The sequence below is a fragment of the Triturus cristatus genome, chromosome 6 (genome assembly GCF_964204655.1).
Source record: "Triturus cristatus chromosome 6, aTriCri1.1, whole genome shotgun sequence".
Classification (NCBI taxonomy): Eukaryota; Metazoa; Chordata; class Amphibia; order Caudata; family Salamandridae; genus Triturus; species Triturus cristatus.
This window is the reverse complement of record NC_140589.1, coordinates 1,861,913,679-1,861,932,922: the sequence shown is the minus strand read 5'-3', so window position 1 is coordinate 1,861,932,922 and position 19,244 is coordinate 1,861,913,679. Positions and strand designations below refer to the sequence as shown.

Sequence of the window (19,244 nt, the reverse complement as noted above, 5' to 3'; positions counted from 1 at the left end):
ATTTTTACCCTTCTGTGGTACAGCTAAAACATTTTCTTTCCTGTGACTCTAATCAACTGCTCCCAGTAGCTAGTCCCCCTATCCCATGTTACCGGGGCTCATAGTGAGCCACAGGTTGGAAGTACACTTTGGATGCACCCTCTAATCCTCAGATCCTGGGCTTTGCTGTCAGATTGGGTGCCTCCAGGGTTGCATCTGATCCTCACGTTTGTGCAAATACTCACACTGATAATAATTATCATGCTATTTTTTCACTTTTGTTGACACCCCAAGCAGTGGCTAGCCGGGTGCCAGTGGCAGGAACAGCATAGGGCTGCTAAAGAAACTACACCAGATGAACACACATTTGTGGTTGGCAAGATAACATCTTCAATCAAAATATGGCTTCTCGCTAAATGCATTGGAAGGCACCCTTCCTCTGCCCCACAATTAACTTCTCACAAAGCTTAAGACCTATGCTTTATGCATTTCTGCAGCGGTGCACACAATTACAGCCTTGTCAGCTATCATGCATCAGGGGTAGGACTAACGCACTTTAGTACTGGTGTCTGCATCACCCCACTAAATTTAATTTGTCATGCATCCAAAGAACCAACTCAAGATGCTCTTCACCTATGACAGCATTTAAGCAGCGAGTGTGCTGTGCTGGTCAGAGGAGAGCTACGTGTTCCGTTCTTTCAACACGGAATCCCACCGTCTTATTTCATTATTCACTGATTTGTCATCAACTCTGTGTTAGGCACCAAACTCAACCATGGGCTGGAGAACTATCTATCTGCAGGCAGTTCAAGGAAGCCAAGACTTCCACCCGGCACAGAGTAAATGTACCATGTGGTCACTTTCTGTGAGCACAGCGCATAGTCATGGACATTATCTGGATCTGGTCTGCAGACTGCGCCCTCACATGTATCTAGGGACGGAAACTTGCCTGTTGTTGTTTTCCAGCAAGATGCCTGCTCCTGTGACCACCATGCACTGTCTTAATGGTCCGGGGCAACCCACAGAGCAGAGAATGAGGCAGGTTGTGAGCCTGATCCGTGTCCAATGCTGTGTCTGCTGTGGTGTAGGTTTGGTGTCTGCTGAGAGTCCAGGTTTTGAGCCTGATCAGTGCTCAGTGCTGTGTCTGGTGTGAGTGCAGGTTCAGTGTCTGCTGAGAGTCTGAGCTCTGGGGCTGATCCATATCCCATGCTATAACTGATGTGAGTCCATGTTCTGAACCTGAACAGTTTCCCATGTTGTGCCTGCTGTGAGTGCTGGTTCGGTGTCTGCTGAGAGTTCGATCAGAATCACGTGCTGTGACTGCTGTGAGTTCAGGTGCTGAGCCTGATATCTTACTTCAGGGCCCAATCCTCTCTTGTCAGCCCAGCATTTGAGACTTGGGATCCCCACTTTTGGACCAAATCCTGTGTGAGTACATTTGCAGTGTTAGGTCCTTGCACTCATTTTGGGATGTTCCTCATGCTGACCTGTCAGTCAGTATTCCTGTACTATTTGAACAAAATTCACATGGGAACACCTGTGAATCTGCACACAATATGTTTTGAAGCTAGACAGACTGAAAGGGCTGGAGAGCCTTTTGTATAAGCAGACACACACTTGCACACCCAGACTCAGTTAATGCAAAAGTTGTGCAAGCTTCCTTCACAAGTGGGACAAGAACAGCAAAGGTATATTCTTCATACACAAGGGTGGCCAGGGCTCTTTGGGTTGTGTGGAACCAAGGGTGACCATGCTTGTTAAGGGATGCGAGGAATTAAAATGATTTCCTGTTTTCTGAAACGATGAGCGTCCTAGAAATATGACAATAAAAGCAGGATGGTCTGCTGAATGACAGTAATATAGCTCTACAACAAAAAAGAAAGCATCGCAAAATACCTCAGACTCTCACATCATAGGCGTTAACCTTCTAGAGGGTTCATATACAAAATGAGAAAACTCCGACTAATAAAGGTAGACGAGTGGCCTGAGAAGCTCAGTATGAAAAGCATTCAGTAGTCTAAAAAAGGTATCATCCTGGAAAAAAGATGTTCCTCAACAATGTTGCCTAAATATGTTCTTTGAGTCCTTGTTTAGCAAGCATTGGCAAAGCCAACAGGTTTGGCTTTAATGCAAATAACATGCTTGGGCCTGCATGTCTTAGCATGTTACAGCCAGACATATTGGCTTTGCCAACGCTTGTTTAGATTTCTGTAAATCTCACACAATCTGTCTTTGTTTGATGGGAAAGCAGAAACAGGGAACGCTGGGTTCGATGCAGTACGTTTAAGTCAAAAGCCAATAACAAGCAGCAAAGTGGAACGCGGACTAGATTCAGATGTCCCCACAGAAGTACAACTCGTAACCCGTACCTGCCACGGCTTCTAAGCACTTGTTCCCGCACAGCCGGCAGCATTTCTTGTTCAGTGGGCAATCGCCATCATCCTGGCACTCTGGCTTGTCCAAGGGATCCTTGCAATTAGCCACGAAATAAGGGCAAATGCCAGGCTTGGCTGTGAAAGACAAAACAGCACAACCATAATAATGATGATGTTGATGATGATAATGTTGATGATAATAATGATGATGATGATAATTGGAACGATGATGATTATCATTATTCATAATATTATTATTATTATTATCTATAAATAAAAACATCATGTGTGCCTACAAAACCAAAGCATAGGATGATCTGCTTCTAATCGCATTAGACTAATGAATGTGTCCAGCTTTATTAATAGGATTTGATAACACTTAAACTGCTAGAACTTTCAGCTGAAAGGTTTCACAATGTCCTATCTGATTTCAAGTCATCTATTCCTTTGATTTTTAGAAGTGTGCTAATATTCTCCCCAGACAATAAGCTGCCTGTGTCTCAGTTGTACCTTATTTCATCTTCCGAGTGTGACATCATTCGTAAGTGCTTCAGTTCAGTCCATGCAATATTGGGTTTTACAAGATGATAACAAATGCAGACCTTAATATGTTCTCTTGATATATTCCTGTTTTTTAGATCCTTATTTCATCCCTTGAATGAAAATGAACTATTCTCTGCATTAGATATAGTGACCATATTCCCTTGAGATGTAGTCCTTGCTAGAACCTACCTGAGTAGCATGAGAGTCGGCTCCACATCTGTTTAGCTGTCTCAGTGAGATGGTGCAGTGAGACAAGTGAAAAGGAGAGTTACAACTGTGAATGTGACTCCTTTCACCATCTGCAAGACCTGCCACCAAACCAGCCCAGCAGACCTTGGTCCACAGTCAAGTCATTCCTTTGCGTCAAAGGCTTTCCCAAGCTTCACACCCACAAACCTTGGGTACATCAGTGGTTGTGATATTCACAGGATCTTCAATCATGGCCCTGGTCTGACAGTCAGTGCCTGCTGGCCTTGCACATGTGATGAGTTGGATTTGCAGGGACTTGATTGTTGTTATAAATGAGGTCTGGTGCAGACACTCTCAGGTGGGTCATATTCACAAACTTCTCATTGGTCTGTGTCTGAAGTGATGGTGAACTGTGATCGCGATCGCTGGAATCTCTTTGCGAGCGCTCAAACTTAAGCTTGGGCGCAGGCTAAATGCTTGTGTCTTTTGTTTGGTTTTCAAAATAAGCTGACAATATAAGTGTTGAAAGAGTGCTTTAGGGCAGATGACAAACTAGAATCCTCTGACACCATACTTTTCCCCCAGGGATGAAGAGTGGGTGAACGAGGCATGTGTTAGGCAGGTAGCTCAGGTGACCTCTGACTGGGACTGAATTTATCCCTAATTTTCTATACCCTCACTCCAGTTTTAACTCTACTGGAGTCCAGCTATTGTATCAAAGACCATCAGTGTGACTGTGTTCCTTTCCACTAAGGTGACATCCCTACTTGGCAGACAATTTTTGGACACACTTCCCTTCTGATCCTAATTTCATTTTCATTCTGGACTTTGGTGTAATCAAGGGTTAGTGTCTGCACAACAGAATACACCATCCTCTCCTGTCAATGAATATTTATAAAGTTATCACCTGACGGTGTGTGAAGTCTTAATTTGGATTTCTTTTTGGGATATTCCTGTATAGAAAGATATACATATTTCATTAAGATGAAAACTCTTTGCATACAAATAATCTCCTGGGTCAACATAGTCTTTAACTAGAAGCAGCAAATTATATGCGCCCAACTATTTGTTGAGCAGAAATGAAGAGTATTGTAAAATCTCCTCACATTAGGTGAGACTCCCAGGTAATTTCCAGGGGGCGTAAAGTTGGGAGATGTACTATAAGTGCGTACTGAATATAAGTAAAACACAACATCAGACAGAGATTCCACTTAGGACAAAACGGATCAATTATCATTATCAGTATTTTCCCTATAGTTTATCTGAAAAAGATTTTTCAAAATATACGTCCTTTTTGGATATTTGTGATTGCTTCAGGGTTGTGCGATAAAAATTATTGACCACGAGGTAAACCAGATTAAATTAAATATGCCAGCAGGCACACTTCTTTTTACTTTGCCTCAGAAGTGTGGCATGAGCCAAGGAAAATTAGGGGCCTAATTTATGGCATTTTGGCATAGGGCAGTGCAGCAAGGCACCTTGCTGCGCTGACCTACGCCAAAGTTACTGGGAAGGAATTTCCTTTCTACCAGCGCCGTTTTGCAGCCTAGCGTCAACGAAGGCACCCTTGCACAATAGTGCAAGGGTGCCTCCATTGCAGGCAGGACTGTTATTGTGCATGAAGTGGCGCCTTCCTGCACAATAACAATCCTAAGAGGCGTTTTCCTCTTTCTATGTATGCTGCAGAATGCAGCCCACATGGAAAGAGGAAACATGGTGGAGAAATTTGCATATTTCTCCTCGTTACGCCTTACTTCGGGAGGCGTGCATATTTGATGCTTCGCCAGGCTTACACAACCTCGTAAATCAGGGGCAGCATCAAATTCCATGAGTGTTGCTTGGGAAAACCCACTGCAATGCCATGGAATGTTTTACTCATGATTTACGAGGGCACTCAAAGCCACGTGGCTACATAAATCTTTATGAGAGCCCTGCATCATGCATGTACTACTTTATGTGGTGCAAAAGTGATGCAGGGCATTTATAAATAAGCCTCTAACTCTCTATGACCTTCTAGAATGCCAACCTGTGAACACTTCAGAAGTTGGTTAAGAAAAGAAAGATGGGCGATTAAAAGCAAAGAGGATCTTTGGACCTTGCTACAAAGAGTTTGCATCTTGAACCTCCCATGAGCTTTAAAGAGGAGTTTTAGAGTGCACTCCTGCTATGAGGGAGCAGTGCTTCCAGTGTGGCAATGTCCAGGTATAATACTATTACATGTGAGGTAGGGTGCTTCTCTGGTTTTGTGGTCATGTACTTCCAGGTACATTCAAGCTTTGCGTGTGTGCAACAGCCAAGAATGTTCCTCCCCTTTCTACAACACATCATGGACACAAAGAGGCAGTGTGCCGTCTATGCATATGATTTCTGTTTGAATATACAGCTGAAGGGTTCAATGCCTCTCCAAAGACCCCAATATCTGATGTGAATGAGTACCTGGCAGGGCCTTCACACACTGCACTCCGCAGCCAAACAGACAGCACTTCTCATGTGCCTTGCAATCTGTGTCATTTCTGCACTGTGGTGGGGAGAGGTAGCCACACTGATTCTCCTTTTCTGGATCGACCGGGCAAAATCCTGGGTTCTCTGAAACTTAAATAGACAGGGTGTGAGTAAATATATATCCTGCAAACAAATTTACAAAAAAGGCAAATGCTAAATCGCAACCCCCCACATAGTACAGTGTAACAGAAGATAACCATTTTGACAGCATCCCATAGAATGTCATACCATAAGATAGCATGACTTAAGGTTGTGAATGTTGTGCTGTCACTAAGAACAGAAGCATGCAGCAAACAAGAGGTAGGGGTCATTTGCAGATCTCAGAAATATCAGTGGTTGTGAAATGGTATTTGGCATGTTGATTTGCCCTTAGAACTAGGGATACAAATAACTACTCATGCCTGCTCACAGTACTATTCATCTTACCAATTAGTATGTACACAATCAATGTCATGATTCTAAATCAAATATTCCAAAAGTATGTTTATTTGAGAGATATCAGAAAGACATAATTGCGCATATATTTTTCAGAATTACTGTACAGATGCACAGGTGTTAGCAAAAGGTTATTGAGATCTATAGATAAGCACTCAATACCAAGATTGGGTACTGACATGAAGTTAGGGGCGATAAAAAGAGAATACAATGTTGGGTTGTTGAGGCATCAGTAAAGTAGGAAGGAGATACTGCAAGTGGCCAAGCAGTAAACTAATACTTTTTGCTAGGCCTTAAGTTCTGTATGTTACCGACTGATGCACAGTGGAGTCTCAAATCTACCATAGATTTTTCAACAGAATCTCCAGCCTTGGAAGAACTATTGCAGTATTATGTCAGAAGGCAGCAATGTGTTGTAGTTGAATGAAGGTGGAACTGTATCACTGAGTTCCAAATCCAATAATTCATCAGTGGGGGATTTAGGATGGCCTGTGTAAACATCACTGTTTATGTATACCAGTGAATGGGGTTTAATATTCTTTGGGGGAAAAATACAATAGAACACATCACAGTGGCTGCACCAAGCCAGGCAGCAAAATTGAAGCCCCGGCTTGTATGCTGTGATAGGCACACACATGCAACCATCAGCAATTGTGGCCAGAGTGGGGAGAGGGCAATGAGAAGCCTCCAGAAAATAACAGGATTATCAGAAGAGTGACAAGAATGACAGAAACTGGGGTAGTAGGGTATCATTTCTGACTCAAGGTAGCAGTCTCCCAACTGCACACATCTCCGATGCATCATTGTTCTGTACATTGGCTAGAGAGAAATTACCCTCTCCAGGTCCTGATCTGTTATAAGGGCTGAGATAAGAGTTGTTAGACAATATGGAAGGACCGCAGGAGCTGGCCAGGGACCTTACACTCAGGCTTCGGGCATCACTGGTGATCTTGTGTGGCTCTAAGAGAAATACAGCTGGACAGTCCAACAGCTAGCAAAGGTGAGAAGCTGTTATCAGGATTTTGATGTTAATGGAAGAATAAGATGTGATGTTATTGCTCCAAAGATGTGCAACTTAGTCATTTACCAGTTGCAATCAGTCGCAGGGGGGATAGCGGGCTCCTATTATCCTATGCAGAATGTCTTACACATCTACCTGACATCAATACCAATGAGTAATGGCTTTACTTCGTAGGGTGTCTGTGAGCAGGTATTGGAGATCAATCAGACCAAAGCTAGGCCCTCACAGCTTGTACCCGTATGAATGCTACAGTGCCTTGTACACAGAAACAGGTATGAAGGTAATCAGGATCCTAAATAATACCAATAACAGATCCAGAGATAGCATCGTTGAATGTACTCTCGCTCATTCAGAACGCCAGGTAACAGGGTACAAATGCGAAGAGGAGAGGCATGAAATTAGGTTACTATAGATAGAAACCACAGGACTGGTTATTGTCAAGATTTTAAAAAAAAATTACATGTACAAGATTGACAATGCACACATAAATCATAGCCACATTCAAATTACCGGAGAAACAGAAACATGAGTTCTTCACTGAGGCACATTTCAGATCAGGCTTGCAACGGCCAATAACACTCCCCAACCTGCCTTCTTACACATCCTTCAACAAAGTTTGGATTCAATTCTGGTAAATTTGCACATGCATGTCTCATGACATGTTCTGCACAGTCAACTGCCTTTGGGCTGCTGAATGTAAGCTACAATTCTATGTCACTATAGTATAACACTGAGTATGCATGCTCTCAAGCTACATACAAGAACAAGGATATGCAGTGTAACACAAAGTGTAGATCAGATTACAAACAGTAGTGTGTTGATTTAACATGCATTCTTTATCTTGTCAAACCCTCATCTAGAAAAGTTTGTGGTGGGGAAAAGAGTGCCAAATGTGCAAAGTAAAAAGATGCTTATCTGCACATGAAATACATGGCTTTCAGCACAATCAATAAGCTAGTACTAGTTTCACACCAATTAAATTGTGGAAATTCATGTTAAACCATACTTTCCACATGATTTTCACATTTGAATCCAAGTTTTAGGTGGAATCGGAGTCAGCAACCACTAATGAAATTATTGGAATCTTGAAATTACCACACTCACCTGACCTCCTCTAAATAGGCCCCTAAAAGTCAATTCCAAACACTAACCTGGTTTCTCTCGATTTTGTTCTACAAAATCACCTACAAACAGAAATGATCTAGCAGGAAAATGGGTGCTCAGCCACCTGTTGTAGTTCGTGCAACCTCAGTGTATCTTAGACTATCTGTGACTATCAAGACCCTGCAGCTCGCACTCAGGACATATGTTCTACATCCAAGTGTATCTTCTGCTCCAGCAGAAGAGCCTTCAGGTCATCCAGCCGCACTATGTAATATTGATACACTTCTCCAGTACATATGATACATAAGCACCAGGATGCCAAGGTTTAACTTCAAGCCTAGGGAACAAACAATTTAGCTTTGCTTCCTATCACCACACATCATTGAGGAACCCCTGCAAGACTAGAATGATTAAATTCAGGCTCTTAACCGTTCACTAAAATTGGAAAATCAGCCAAAGCACTTGGTTTCATGCTGGAGAAGCATGTAAAATGTGACAGTCATATAAGGGAGATCACTAGAAGAGCCAATTTCAAATGAAGATACTCCAGAACAATAGGTCCTTCTGTAACGATGAGACTAGCACACTGCAGGAAACATAGATGTAAGCATCCTAGCCACACGTGGGCATCTGAACACCCATCACTAGTGGCACAACCGTCCCAGTCCAAACAGCATCATTCTTCAGTGGAACAGAAATGGGTCACTGTGATGCTGGCCCTACCTCATAGGAAGTAAGCATACCACAGCAGAAGAATAGCACACCCTCCCTCGAAAAAAGATTTGAAAATTGCTGTTCACTCTCTGGTGATATCCCACATTAAATATTGGAAAGCCTCCTAACTGGACTCCCTGAATCCCAATTTGCCACGTTCAAAGCGACCATTCATTCTGCAAGGAGACGGATCACTGGGATTGAAAGATTCGAAAGAACCTCACCCTCACTTAAACATCTAAAATGGCTAATCCACAATGCTTGATCTACCTATAAGACTGCCCATCTCTGTGGAGATTCGGCCACAAGTGCGGAGACTCTGCACTCGTAACTTTACTACACATAAGACTCATTATGAATCAGGCCCTCAGTCTACTAGATATGAATACATTTAGCTATAACCCTCCGAATTATAGCTCCATCCCCTTTCATCCAATCATGTTTTAAATGTATTGTTTATTGCAAATCACCTGAAATACAAATTCTAAATGTTTTATTTACTGTTTTCAACTTGCATGCCTCTGTTTATATCTGATGTTATTGATATTAGACGTCAAGCATAAATCTTACTCTCTTAAGGTCAATTTTCTGATTACCATACCATTCTTAAATATGTTGTTTGCCCATCATTCTTTCTCTCCCAAAACAATAGCTCCTGTACTGCAAAGTATTTGAAAAAATAAATGTTTGATGTTCATTTGTTTGGTTGTTAGTTCATTTAGTTTTATGATGGGGGATTCTTGCAGGCTTTCACATTTCTACTTGATTGGAAAATGTATGTAATTAATACTATAAACCAGACCTCCTCTTAGTGGCAGATGCATTTATAATCTCCACAGTGTGATAAAGTAAAGCATCAAAAAAGAAATGCAAAATGCAGATGAGACCCATTGAATTGAAATCAAGGTTCTTGGTACCTGTCTGAATCAGACAACTTGAAGCTTCTCCTATAGAGAGTTTGACTGCATGATCAGAGTATTTGTAAAGCATGCAGCTGCCCCTCAGCGCCCTGACGGTAGAACATAACCCTACTAGTAGCATCCTAATCTAAATATTAGTGCAGCACAAATGGTTCTTGAGCCCTTCCTGATAAGCTGTTGGTTGGACAAAGACCAAACATCTACAAAAAGATGATTTAAAGAGTACCACCTAGGCAAGAGGAAGATCTACCTAAAGATGTGACTTATAGACAAATTCAAATGAGCAAAGGTGGATGATTTAGGAGGACGAATGACGCTGTAGCACTGGAAATATGAGCCATTTTGCTGGGGTACACTATATAATATTGTTACACTTGCCCAATACCTTTGAGGTAGATCCCAGGTACAACTTCACAAATTTTACATGTGGATTTAAATACAATGCAATGAATGATATGTCTCTTTGTTGCGCCTCTCTTTGGCAGTCACACCACTTTAGAACAATCCTAGGTTTACTGCTTTAAATTAAATGGGTGTATGCACAGGAACGCCTGTGCTCCATCCATGGACCGCCTACCACAATAAAATGTAGCATAATGCAGCTTTGAGTTACATTTCTTTACAAAGTCATGCAAGCCAGTGTATATAGACTCTTGTGTGGCTTTGTAACTATCATTTAAGGACTTGCGGTGCTTTGCAAAGAATTGGGTCACACAAGGACGACACAACCCCTTAGTAATTCTGGCCACGTCCATTGCATATCACAGCAATCATCATCTCAATTGATGGCTTTTTACTTCTGGACTGGACAACAGCCATGCTCGGAAGAACCTATGTAACATGGTGGTGGAAGATTCAGTGTATCTGTCTGCTCTGTGACCTCCTTCATATTTAGTCCATAATATTACAGCGCGGCTTGTACTGCTCCTTGATATCTTGTAGTGTACCTTCGCTGCATGTTCTTTAATTCTCATCCTTTGTAGAGCGTCACCAACTGTCTTAGCCACCTTCTCTCACAAACCGGGTCTGCGTCCTCCAATATGTGTAACGGTTGTGTCAATTATCACGCTTGTTTTATTGTTCTGATTACGCAACAAGCATTTTCGTTGTTCTGCCTGAAAATTGTCTTTCGTTTTACTGTATTTGTACACCTTGTCACCACTTGCTTTATGTCACTGGATACAGGATTGTATCCCACTGTATATTTTTTTGCTTTCTTGAAACTTACCATTAACTTTGATTAAATCGTATTATCCGGCTGGATAGGAACTATGTAGAGTTGACTCTGCTCTATATTCATTTTCCTTTTTTTTTATTTTTTATAAGAAACCTTTATTACACATTAAAAAGATACAAACAAGGGCCTACAACCACAAGGGCCGGCCGCTAGAAAGCTCGGGAGCCAGCAAGGCAACGCCATACATTCAAATGAGCCAGAAGCAAATGCTCCCGAAAGTTCGTAAGCACATATAACAGGCCGCGGCCATAGTCCAAGGGCGATCAAAAAGGACGGTTTCATATTTTCTATTAAAAAACAAACAATAACACACAAACAAGGCAATGAGAGTCCGAAATAGCAGCGTGCGCTCCCCAGGACGGGGGAAGATCCACGTTATCTGGAATAACTCTTGACAGGAGGTGGTAGTGGGGGGCGGCGGAGAAGAGGACAAAGCATACACAATTATGTAGAATGTGCGGCTAGGGGGACAAAGCGACGTCGACCTCTCGCGGCAGAGGCGGAGCGCAGATATTTCCACGATAGGAATTCCATGGACCCCACACCTTAGTCCACCTCCCACGCTTGCCTCTCGCCACATACACCGTCTTTTCCCTGAACATACACCAATCCATATTCTCCTTCCATACCGAAATCGTAGGTGGCCTCGGGGAACACCACAACTGTGCGATATTACACTTAGCCACCATGTACCCCAAAGTCACCCACTGCGTCTGCGCCGCATTATAGTCATTTGGTTTCCAGACATTCAGCAAACACCTCCTGGCCTCTGGTAACAAAGCGACATGCGTGACATCCTCCATTACAGTATGTACCCCGTTCCAAAATCGTACAACCGCCGAACATTCCATTAGGATATGAAGAAAGGTACCCTACAAGCCACAGCCACGCTTACACATTCCATCCCTCGAATAACCCATACGTATCAAACCAGGCCCTGTGACATACACTCTATGGAGTATCTTCAGCTACACAAATCTAAGGCGGGCCGGGATCGCCACCTCTTTCGGGGAGGCCACCGCCGATACCCAATCCTCATCGTCCAGTTCCAATCCGTCGGCCGTCCACGCCTCCCGCAGATGGGTCAGCAAGTCCGTACGATCATTAATACGTTTTTTATAGATCAGAGAAATAGTGCTGTCGGGCACATAGCCATCTAACACCCTATCTTCCAACGGGGAATATTCTGGGATAGCAGCAACATCCGGAAAAACCGAACACAGCGCATGGTAGACCTGTGCATATCGGAAGTACTCCCTATCATTTAATTTGTATTCAGTTTTGAGCATTTCAAACGTTTTAAAGGACCCTTTCGCCCAGAGGTCACCCACCTTACTTATACCAATCATATCCCATGTCTCAAAGCCTTTCGTTTTCCACAGACAACCCAAGCGCTGGAAGGCATACAACGGCGTCGCTCTAGTCAAGCGATCCCTCCACCCCATCGCAGCATTCGCCGCATGCCACACGTGTACCGCAACTTGCGTTGGTCCTGTCAACCGGGCATCCGGAGTAGCCGAATACAGTGCCCTATTGTAATCCCTGCCCGGAAGTAATAACTTATCCATCTCGAAGGCCGGATTCAAAGCAGGACCGTATATCCCGTGGTTCACCGCCGCCAACTGAGACGCCCAATAGTATCTTTTAATATCGGGGAGGGCAACACCCCCATCATACCAAGGGAGTGTCAACTTGGCGAGAGCGATCCTCGGTCGCCCGTCCCAAAACAATTGGCGCTGAAGACCCTCCACCTCACGGAAGTAACGGGCCGGCACGACATCTAGCGTATTTTGTAAAGCGTACAAGAAGCGAGGCAGCGACATCATTTTAAACAATGCCGCCCGTCCGAGCGGCGAGAGCGGAAGCCGTCGCCACCTCGCGACGTCGGCCTTCAATCGCTGGAGTGGAGGGAGAAGGTTTCGCTCATAGCGGACCGCGGGGTCCAGTGATATGAAGATTCCCAAATATTTGAACCCCAATGTAGCAATCTGAATAGGGCATCCCCGCGGCAGGAGGGGGGCCTCGCCCGAGAGGACGTAAACACATGACTTGGCCCAGTTGATAACCAGGCCAGAATTACGACCGAAGGAATTCAATACGTCCACCAATACAATTAGCGACTTTCGAGGAGAGGTGAGATACAAAAGGATGTCATCCGCATAAAGGGAGACACGGTCCTCAAATTCCGGCGTCCATCTAATGCCCCGCAACGACGGCTCCCAACGCAACCAGGCAGCGAGAGGTTCTAAAGAAAGTGCAAAGAGGAGGGGCAACAACGGACAGCCTTGTCGCGTACCTCTCCCCAGCGTGAGGGGAGCCGACACCCTACCATTCACCACAACCTGCGCCAATGGGTCAGCGTATAGTAATTTTACCCACCCAATGAATTCAGGGCCAAACCCGAACTTCGCTAACGCAGCCCAAATATACGGCCACTCTAAAGTATCGAACGCCATGGTAGCGTCCAAAGACGCCAAGATGGCCGGCTCACGCATAAACTCCGCTCTAGCAAGCACGCCATGCAACCGCCTCAGGTTCAGGGCGGTATTACGATGAGGTATAAAACCGGACTGGTCCTGATGAATCAAGTCGCCCACGACCCGAACCAAACGATTGGCCAATACCTTAGCCAGAATTTTGGGTTCCGCGTTCAACAACGAGATAGGCCTGTAGGAGGCACAGCGGTCTCGCGGCTTCCCCTCTTTATGTATCACAACTATGGTGGCAAGACGTTGGTCAAGGGGGAGGGAGCCCGCCGCCCGTGCAGCGAGGAACATGTCACGGAGATACAGTGCTATCTTATCTGGACGCAACTTATATAGTTCAATGGGGAGACCATTGGGACCCATGGCATTACCAGAAGCGATCGAGCGAATGGCCAAAGCAATCTCATCCGGCGACAACTTCGCCTCCATCAATATGCTATCAGCCTCCGAGAGGGACGGCAATGCAATATCTCTAAGCAACAGATGATAGTCCTCCTCCGAACGCCCAGAGACCGGAGAGTATACCCCACGGAAGTAATCCGCGAAGCAGTTAACAATTTCTACCGGGTCAGTCACACACACGCCATCCACTCTCTCCACAACCGGCACCACTCTACTCGCTCTCTCCTTCTTGTCCAACCAAGCAATCAACTTTCCGGCCTTATCTCCCACATCATACAGTCGTCCTTGTTGCTCTCTACTCATCCTTTTAGCAGTATCCGTGAATAGCGCTCTATAATCTGACTGTTTAAGGCTGAGAACGTGCAATTTCTCATCCGTAACACCCCGCTCCAAATCCCCCTCCATCTCAGCGATGTCAGTTTCCAGGCGAACCACCTCTTCCCTCCCGCACCTCCTAGCATGGGAAATAAGAGACAAGGCATGCCCTCGGATCACCGTTTTATAACCTTCCCATAGGGAGACAGCAGACGACACTGACCCTACATTATTGTCGAAGTAGTGATCAATGGACTTAACCAGTTCCGCGCGAATATTAGGGTTACGTAAATACCAGGGGTTAATTGGCGCTACTCTTCCCTCTGCCCCAGGAACAACCTCCATCTGCAACAATAGAGGGGAATGGTCAGAAATACCTCGGGCCAAATGACGCACCTCCCCGATCATTCCAGCCTGGAACGCCGGCATAAGTATATAATCAAGTCTCGAGAGACTCCCGTGGTCCCCCGAGTGGAAGGTGTATTGTGCCTGCCCCGGGTGCATCAGTCTCCAGCAATCTATAAGTCCTATAGTATCTAGAAAGCCACCCAGCCAGGCCTGGGCTCTAGGGAGATCCCTGGGGGGGTGATGGTCCTCTATACCGGATACAACAGCGTTAAAATCACCCCCTAACACCAGAACCCCCCAGGGAGTCCCAGGACCAAACGCCCCAAATCAGCAAATGTAGCCGTCTGCAATCCCGGTGGCACATAGACAGCAACGAGCGAAACAGTTCTACCCTCCCATCTCCCCACCAATGCTGCCTATCGCCCTCTATCATCGTGGAGCACCTCGTCCACCTCCAACGGGAGAGAGGCCCTGACCAAGATACCCACTCCCCTAGAGCCAGAAGTGAAACCAGAGTGAACAGCAAGGCGATAGCCCCGCCTATTCAGGGCATGGAAGGAGTTCCCAATCAGATGTGTCTCCTGCAGGAAAACAATGTCAGGCGAGATCCGTTTCAAAAACTGCAACACCACCCCGCGCTTGATCCTATCCCCCAGTCCGTTCACATTCCACGAAAGTATTCTCAAACCCTTACCCCCCACCCCGCTCCCGTGCATGATGCCCACATCCCGGAGAACACAACCAGGACAAATCAGCAGCTAACCTCATATTGCCTTGTGAAACAAACAAACAGTCCCCAACACCCCCCCTCCCCCACAATATCCAAACCACAATTCCCCCCTCTCTGCACCCCTGCTTGAGCCCAAACAGCCCCCCCAACTTGCAGTGTGCCTGTCGCCCTAACATATACTGAACCACAAAAAGAACCCCTGAAGGAGGAAAGGGCCCCGATATGCTCTCCACAACCTCCGAGCATTTGAAGGGCATATTGCACCAAACTTGAGTCCCATAGAGCTAAGGTACAAAACGTCACCAGCCTAGTCCATCACCGGGAACCAAAGTTCTAGTCCTGTTCCACCGAACCCTCGCCCCTCTCCGCCGTCTGACCATCCCGATCTCGACTCCGAGGCAGGGTATCCAACCAGTCTTCAACCGCCTCCGGCCGGTCGAAGAAGTGCGAGCGATCCTCGAACTCAACCCGCAACCTGGCCGGAAATAGCATCGCATACTTCAGCTCCATGTCCCTCAAGCTCCGTTTGACGCCCAAGAATCCCAGTCGTTGTTTTTGGACCGCTTGCGTAAAGTCTGGATAGAAGCTGACGTGAGAGTTGTCAAATTTCAGCGGCCCATTCACCCTCGATGCCTGAAGGATAGCATCTCTGTCCCGAAAGTTAAAAAGTCGGGCAATTATAGGCCGCGGGGGAGCACCCACTTTCGGCGCACCACCCGGAATTCTGTGAGCCCGCTCCACCGCAAAGAATTTGCTCAGCCCCTTGGGTGCGAGATGGTTGACCACCAGATCCTCCACAAAAAGGTCAGCAGCAGGGTTCTCCGATCGTTCCGGTACCCCAACTATACGAACATTGTTCCGCCTGGCCCTGCTTTCGGAATCCTCAAGGCGATGGTCAGTTAGGTCACTGGCCAGCCGTAACCTACGAACCTCCGTTTGCAGGGCGGCCACGTCCACAGTTAGGCTCGACGCTGTGTGGTTCAAAGCATTGACCCGCTCATTCGTTTTAGACAGATCCGCCCTGACCAGATTTACATCGATCAGGACCGCATCCAATTTATGAGCCAGGGTATCAAACTGCTGACCCACTGCAGCCTTCATCTCCTCAATGGCGCCCATGACGTCTATCAAAGTCAAGTCAGCAGATAGGCCCGAGACATCCTTGGATCTTTCCGGCGATTTATGCGACCCACCAGGGGATCCCATTGTCTGCGCATAGCGGTCCATGTTATTAGCCTGGGTGTAAACTCCCCGCCGGGTATTCTTGGGTTTCTGCTTATCTCCGTCCAGCCTCGCCGCCATCGTCCGGTGACCACTGAGATCGGCACCTGCCAGCACAGGAGTAGGGACCAGACAGCTAATTCAAGGGACCTCAGCCGTCACGGACTGTAGCCTGTGTATAGTCCGAGATCCAGGCCAAACACTCCACCATCCACGCTCCTCTGGAACTTCAAGGTCCCTCAGCCGATGTCAGCAAACAGGTTCGAAAACGAAAGTGAAAGTGCGGGGTACGTGACAGGCCAGGCCCTGCATGCCGCTGTTGTGCACTTCGTACCCGGGCACCTCACCAACTCGAGTTCGGGACCAAGGCAGGAGCAGGCCGTAAACTTCAGATCGTAACCATTCCGGTTCCCCGAGCCCGATTTGAATTTGGAGAACGGATGGCACCTCAGCTCAAGCACATCAACAAAAGCCCGTCGACAAAACCAGAAGGATGCGGCCATCTTGGTTACGCGCTAGGCTCCTCCCCTCCATTTTCCTTTTTGAACCTTTTTTTACCAAGGACCACTGTCCTCCTTAAAAATTGTTACCCAAGGTCCTTGCTTACTCATTTGGGTCCCCTTGTTCTTCTTTAAAACCTCCTTCACAAGGCTGGCCTACCACCTATATAGAGTACACTTCGGGCTTAGGTTTCTGTGTTTAATGCAGCCTAGTGTTAGCCATTGCTTTGAGGTTACAGTCCCTAAGGTATGACACAGACCCCTGTTGCTGCTGAAAGCAATGCCTCATCTACTTAATGTTTCCTTTTTTCTTCACATAATCAGGACATATAATAATTTAAACCGACTGTATTCAGTGGCAGCAGCTGGAGGCCACTGCTTGTATAAAAAAGACAAATACACATAACATACAAATGAACAGAATTGTCTAAAATCCATTCCATCATTACTCTTAAATGTTTTCCCTATATAGTTGTGAATATTTTCATGTGGAATCAGGGTATTTAGTTTACTCTATAAATCTGCAAACCTTGGGGGACTTCCACTGCAAGAATCTAAAATACATTTTAGAGAAGGCATTTGCACAAACAACTCTACATAAGAATGATGTACTTCAATAATGCAGGGCTCCTTGCTTCTTAGTTTGAACAGTTTTCATGCTGGTGCAACTCAGCCGTCACTTGTAGCATCAGGATTACAGGATTTTTATTTTTTTACAGACAATATGTGTGTTTTGAGTGATTACCTTGACATAAATCCTAGTTAGGTCTCCTGGGCATATTAGTAAATTGGTTGAACAATTTGGAATCTTGTGCCTGCACTCTGTTTCTGATCTCTGTCCAGAGCACAAATCTCAGCCCCTGTGAAGGGCTGACAAACCCTGACTTTTCATTGAGCAGTAACTGGCCACCCCAGCATTAGTTCATCATTAGAAAGTCTAACATACCTATTGGATCCGTGCACTTTATTCCACACTGGGAGCAGCACTTCTGCTTGCCGTGGCAGTCACTGTCGTCCTCACATTTTTGTGCAGGAAATGGTGGCGGACAGTCCCTCGGTGCGGGTGGACATGTTCCTGGTTTTCCTGAACCTGAGAACAAGTACGTTAATTATTAATTAAGACTGCAATTTTCTTCTCACAGATGTTCAAAAAAATAGATGATATCTTTCAAGAGGAGAATGAAACCTACCCTGAACGATGAAGAATACAAAATATTGAAAAAAATTGAGTTTGGCAACTAGTGATTACTAGCGTTCTACAAGTTAAAGGATGAAGCAGGCATAGCTAAGGTACAAATATTTCCTGAGATGAATCATTTGATTGTATTCAACTGCCATTCTTTCCAGGTTTAGGTATACACGAGAAAAATATAATCATATAAGGGCACAAACAGTGGAGGGGCTTTCATTCACAAGATGTGTTGTTTGCACCTCAAATGTGAAATTTCAGTCTTGCCTAATCAGACAATTAAGTAATCCTATCAGAAGTTATCCAAAAATATAGATGTGTCCTTTAGGAAAGAGATATACCTATAGTAGTGGATATATATTGCATCTTGTGATCAACATTGTATCCAATTCACTAAAATGCACGAGGTAGTGAATGGTATATCACACACCTTTCGGCATCCGGTGACGTCAGAGGGTTGACCCTGTGTTCCACACTCCAATAGCCATCTTTTATGCTGCTATAGGGTTAGGGAAATAATGCGAGGTGAAAACCAGCGAAGGTAAACTTAGCTTTTATAGCAAGGGTGACCATCTCAGTTCAGGTAATTAGGAACACTGTATCCTCCCCGGATCTTTAGTGTGAGAGCCTTAATCATTCTGGGTTTTACAGCATAGATTTGCTTCCATTCAGCTTATTAGAAAAACACACTTTAACCCCTTCCATGCGGGGCGGATTCCCCCGCTGTGCTGAGCGCTGCTTGCGCGGGCGTGGTCATGACGGAACGGTTCCGTCATGAGCACAGCTCAACCGACGCTCATGACGGAACCGTTCCGTCATGAGCGCCGAAGGGGTTAAACCAGGGATTTGTAGGTGAAATGTTCTGGACTGCAGACAGTGTTTGTAAAGACCTGGAGTTGGGTAATCACCTCTTTATAGCCTTCACTGTATTCTTTCCTAACTACCACCTTTATGGAGATGATCAGGGGTAGCGGTGAGCAAGAACATCGATCATGCAACAATGTTTTTTCACAATTCATTTCATAGTTACAAAG

At 45.4% G+C, this 19,244-nt stretch overlaps 1 protein-coding gene across 2 annotated transcripts in view; it reads right to left on the bottom strand.

Annotated features, from left to right (window-relative positions):
• Positions 1–19,244, bottom strand: part of LOC146822221 (uncharacterized) — a 168,703-nt gene that overhangs the window by 37,052 nt on the left and 112,407 nt on the right. For both annotated transcript variants that reach the window (XM_085613370.1, XM_085613371.1), the window contains exons 7-9: positions 17,968–18,111; positions 5,523–5,678; positions 2,349–2,489 (exon numbers count right to left, since the gene is read on the bottom strand). In XM_085613370.1, the coding sequence (XP_085469496.1) occupies positions 2,349–2,489; positions 5,523–5,678; positions 17,968–18,111 (441 nt within the window). The remainder of the gene's footprint in view (positions 1–2,348; positions 2,490–5,522; positions 5,679–17,967; positions 18,112–19,244) is intronic.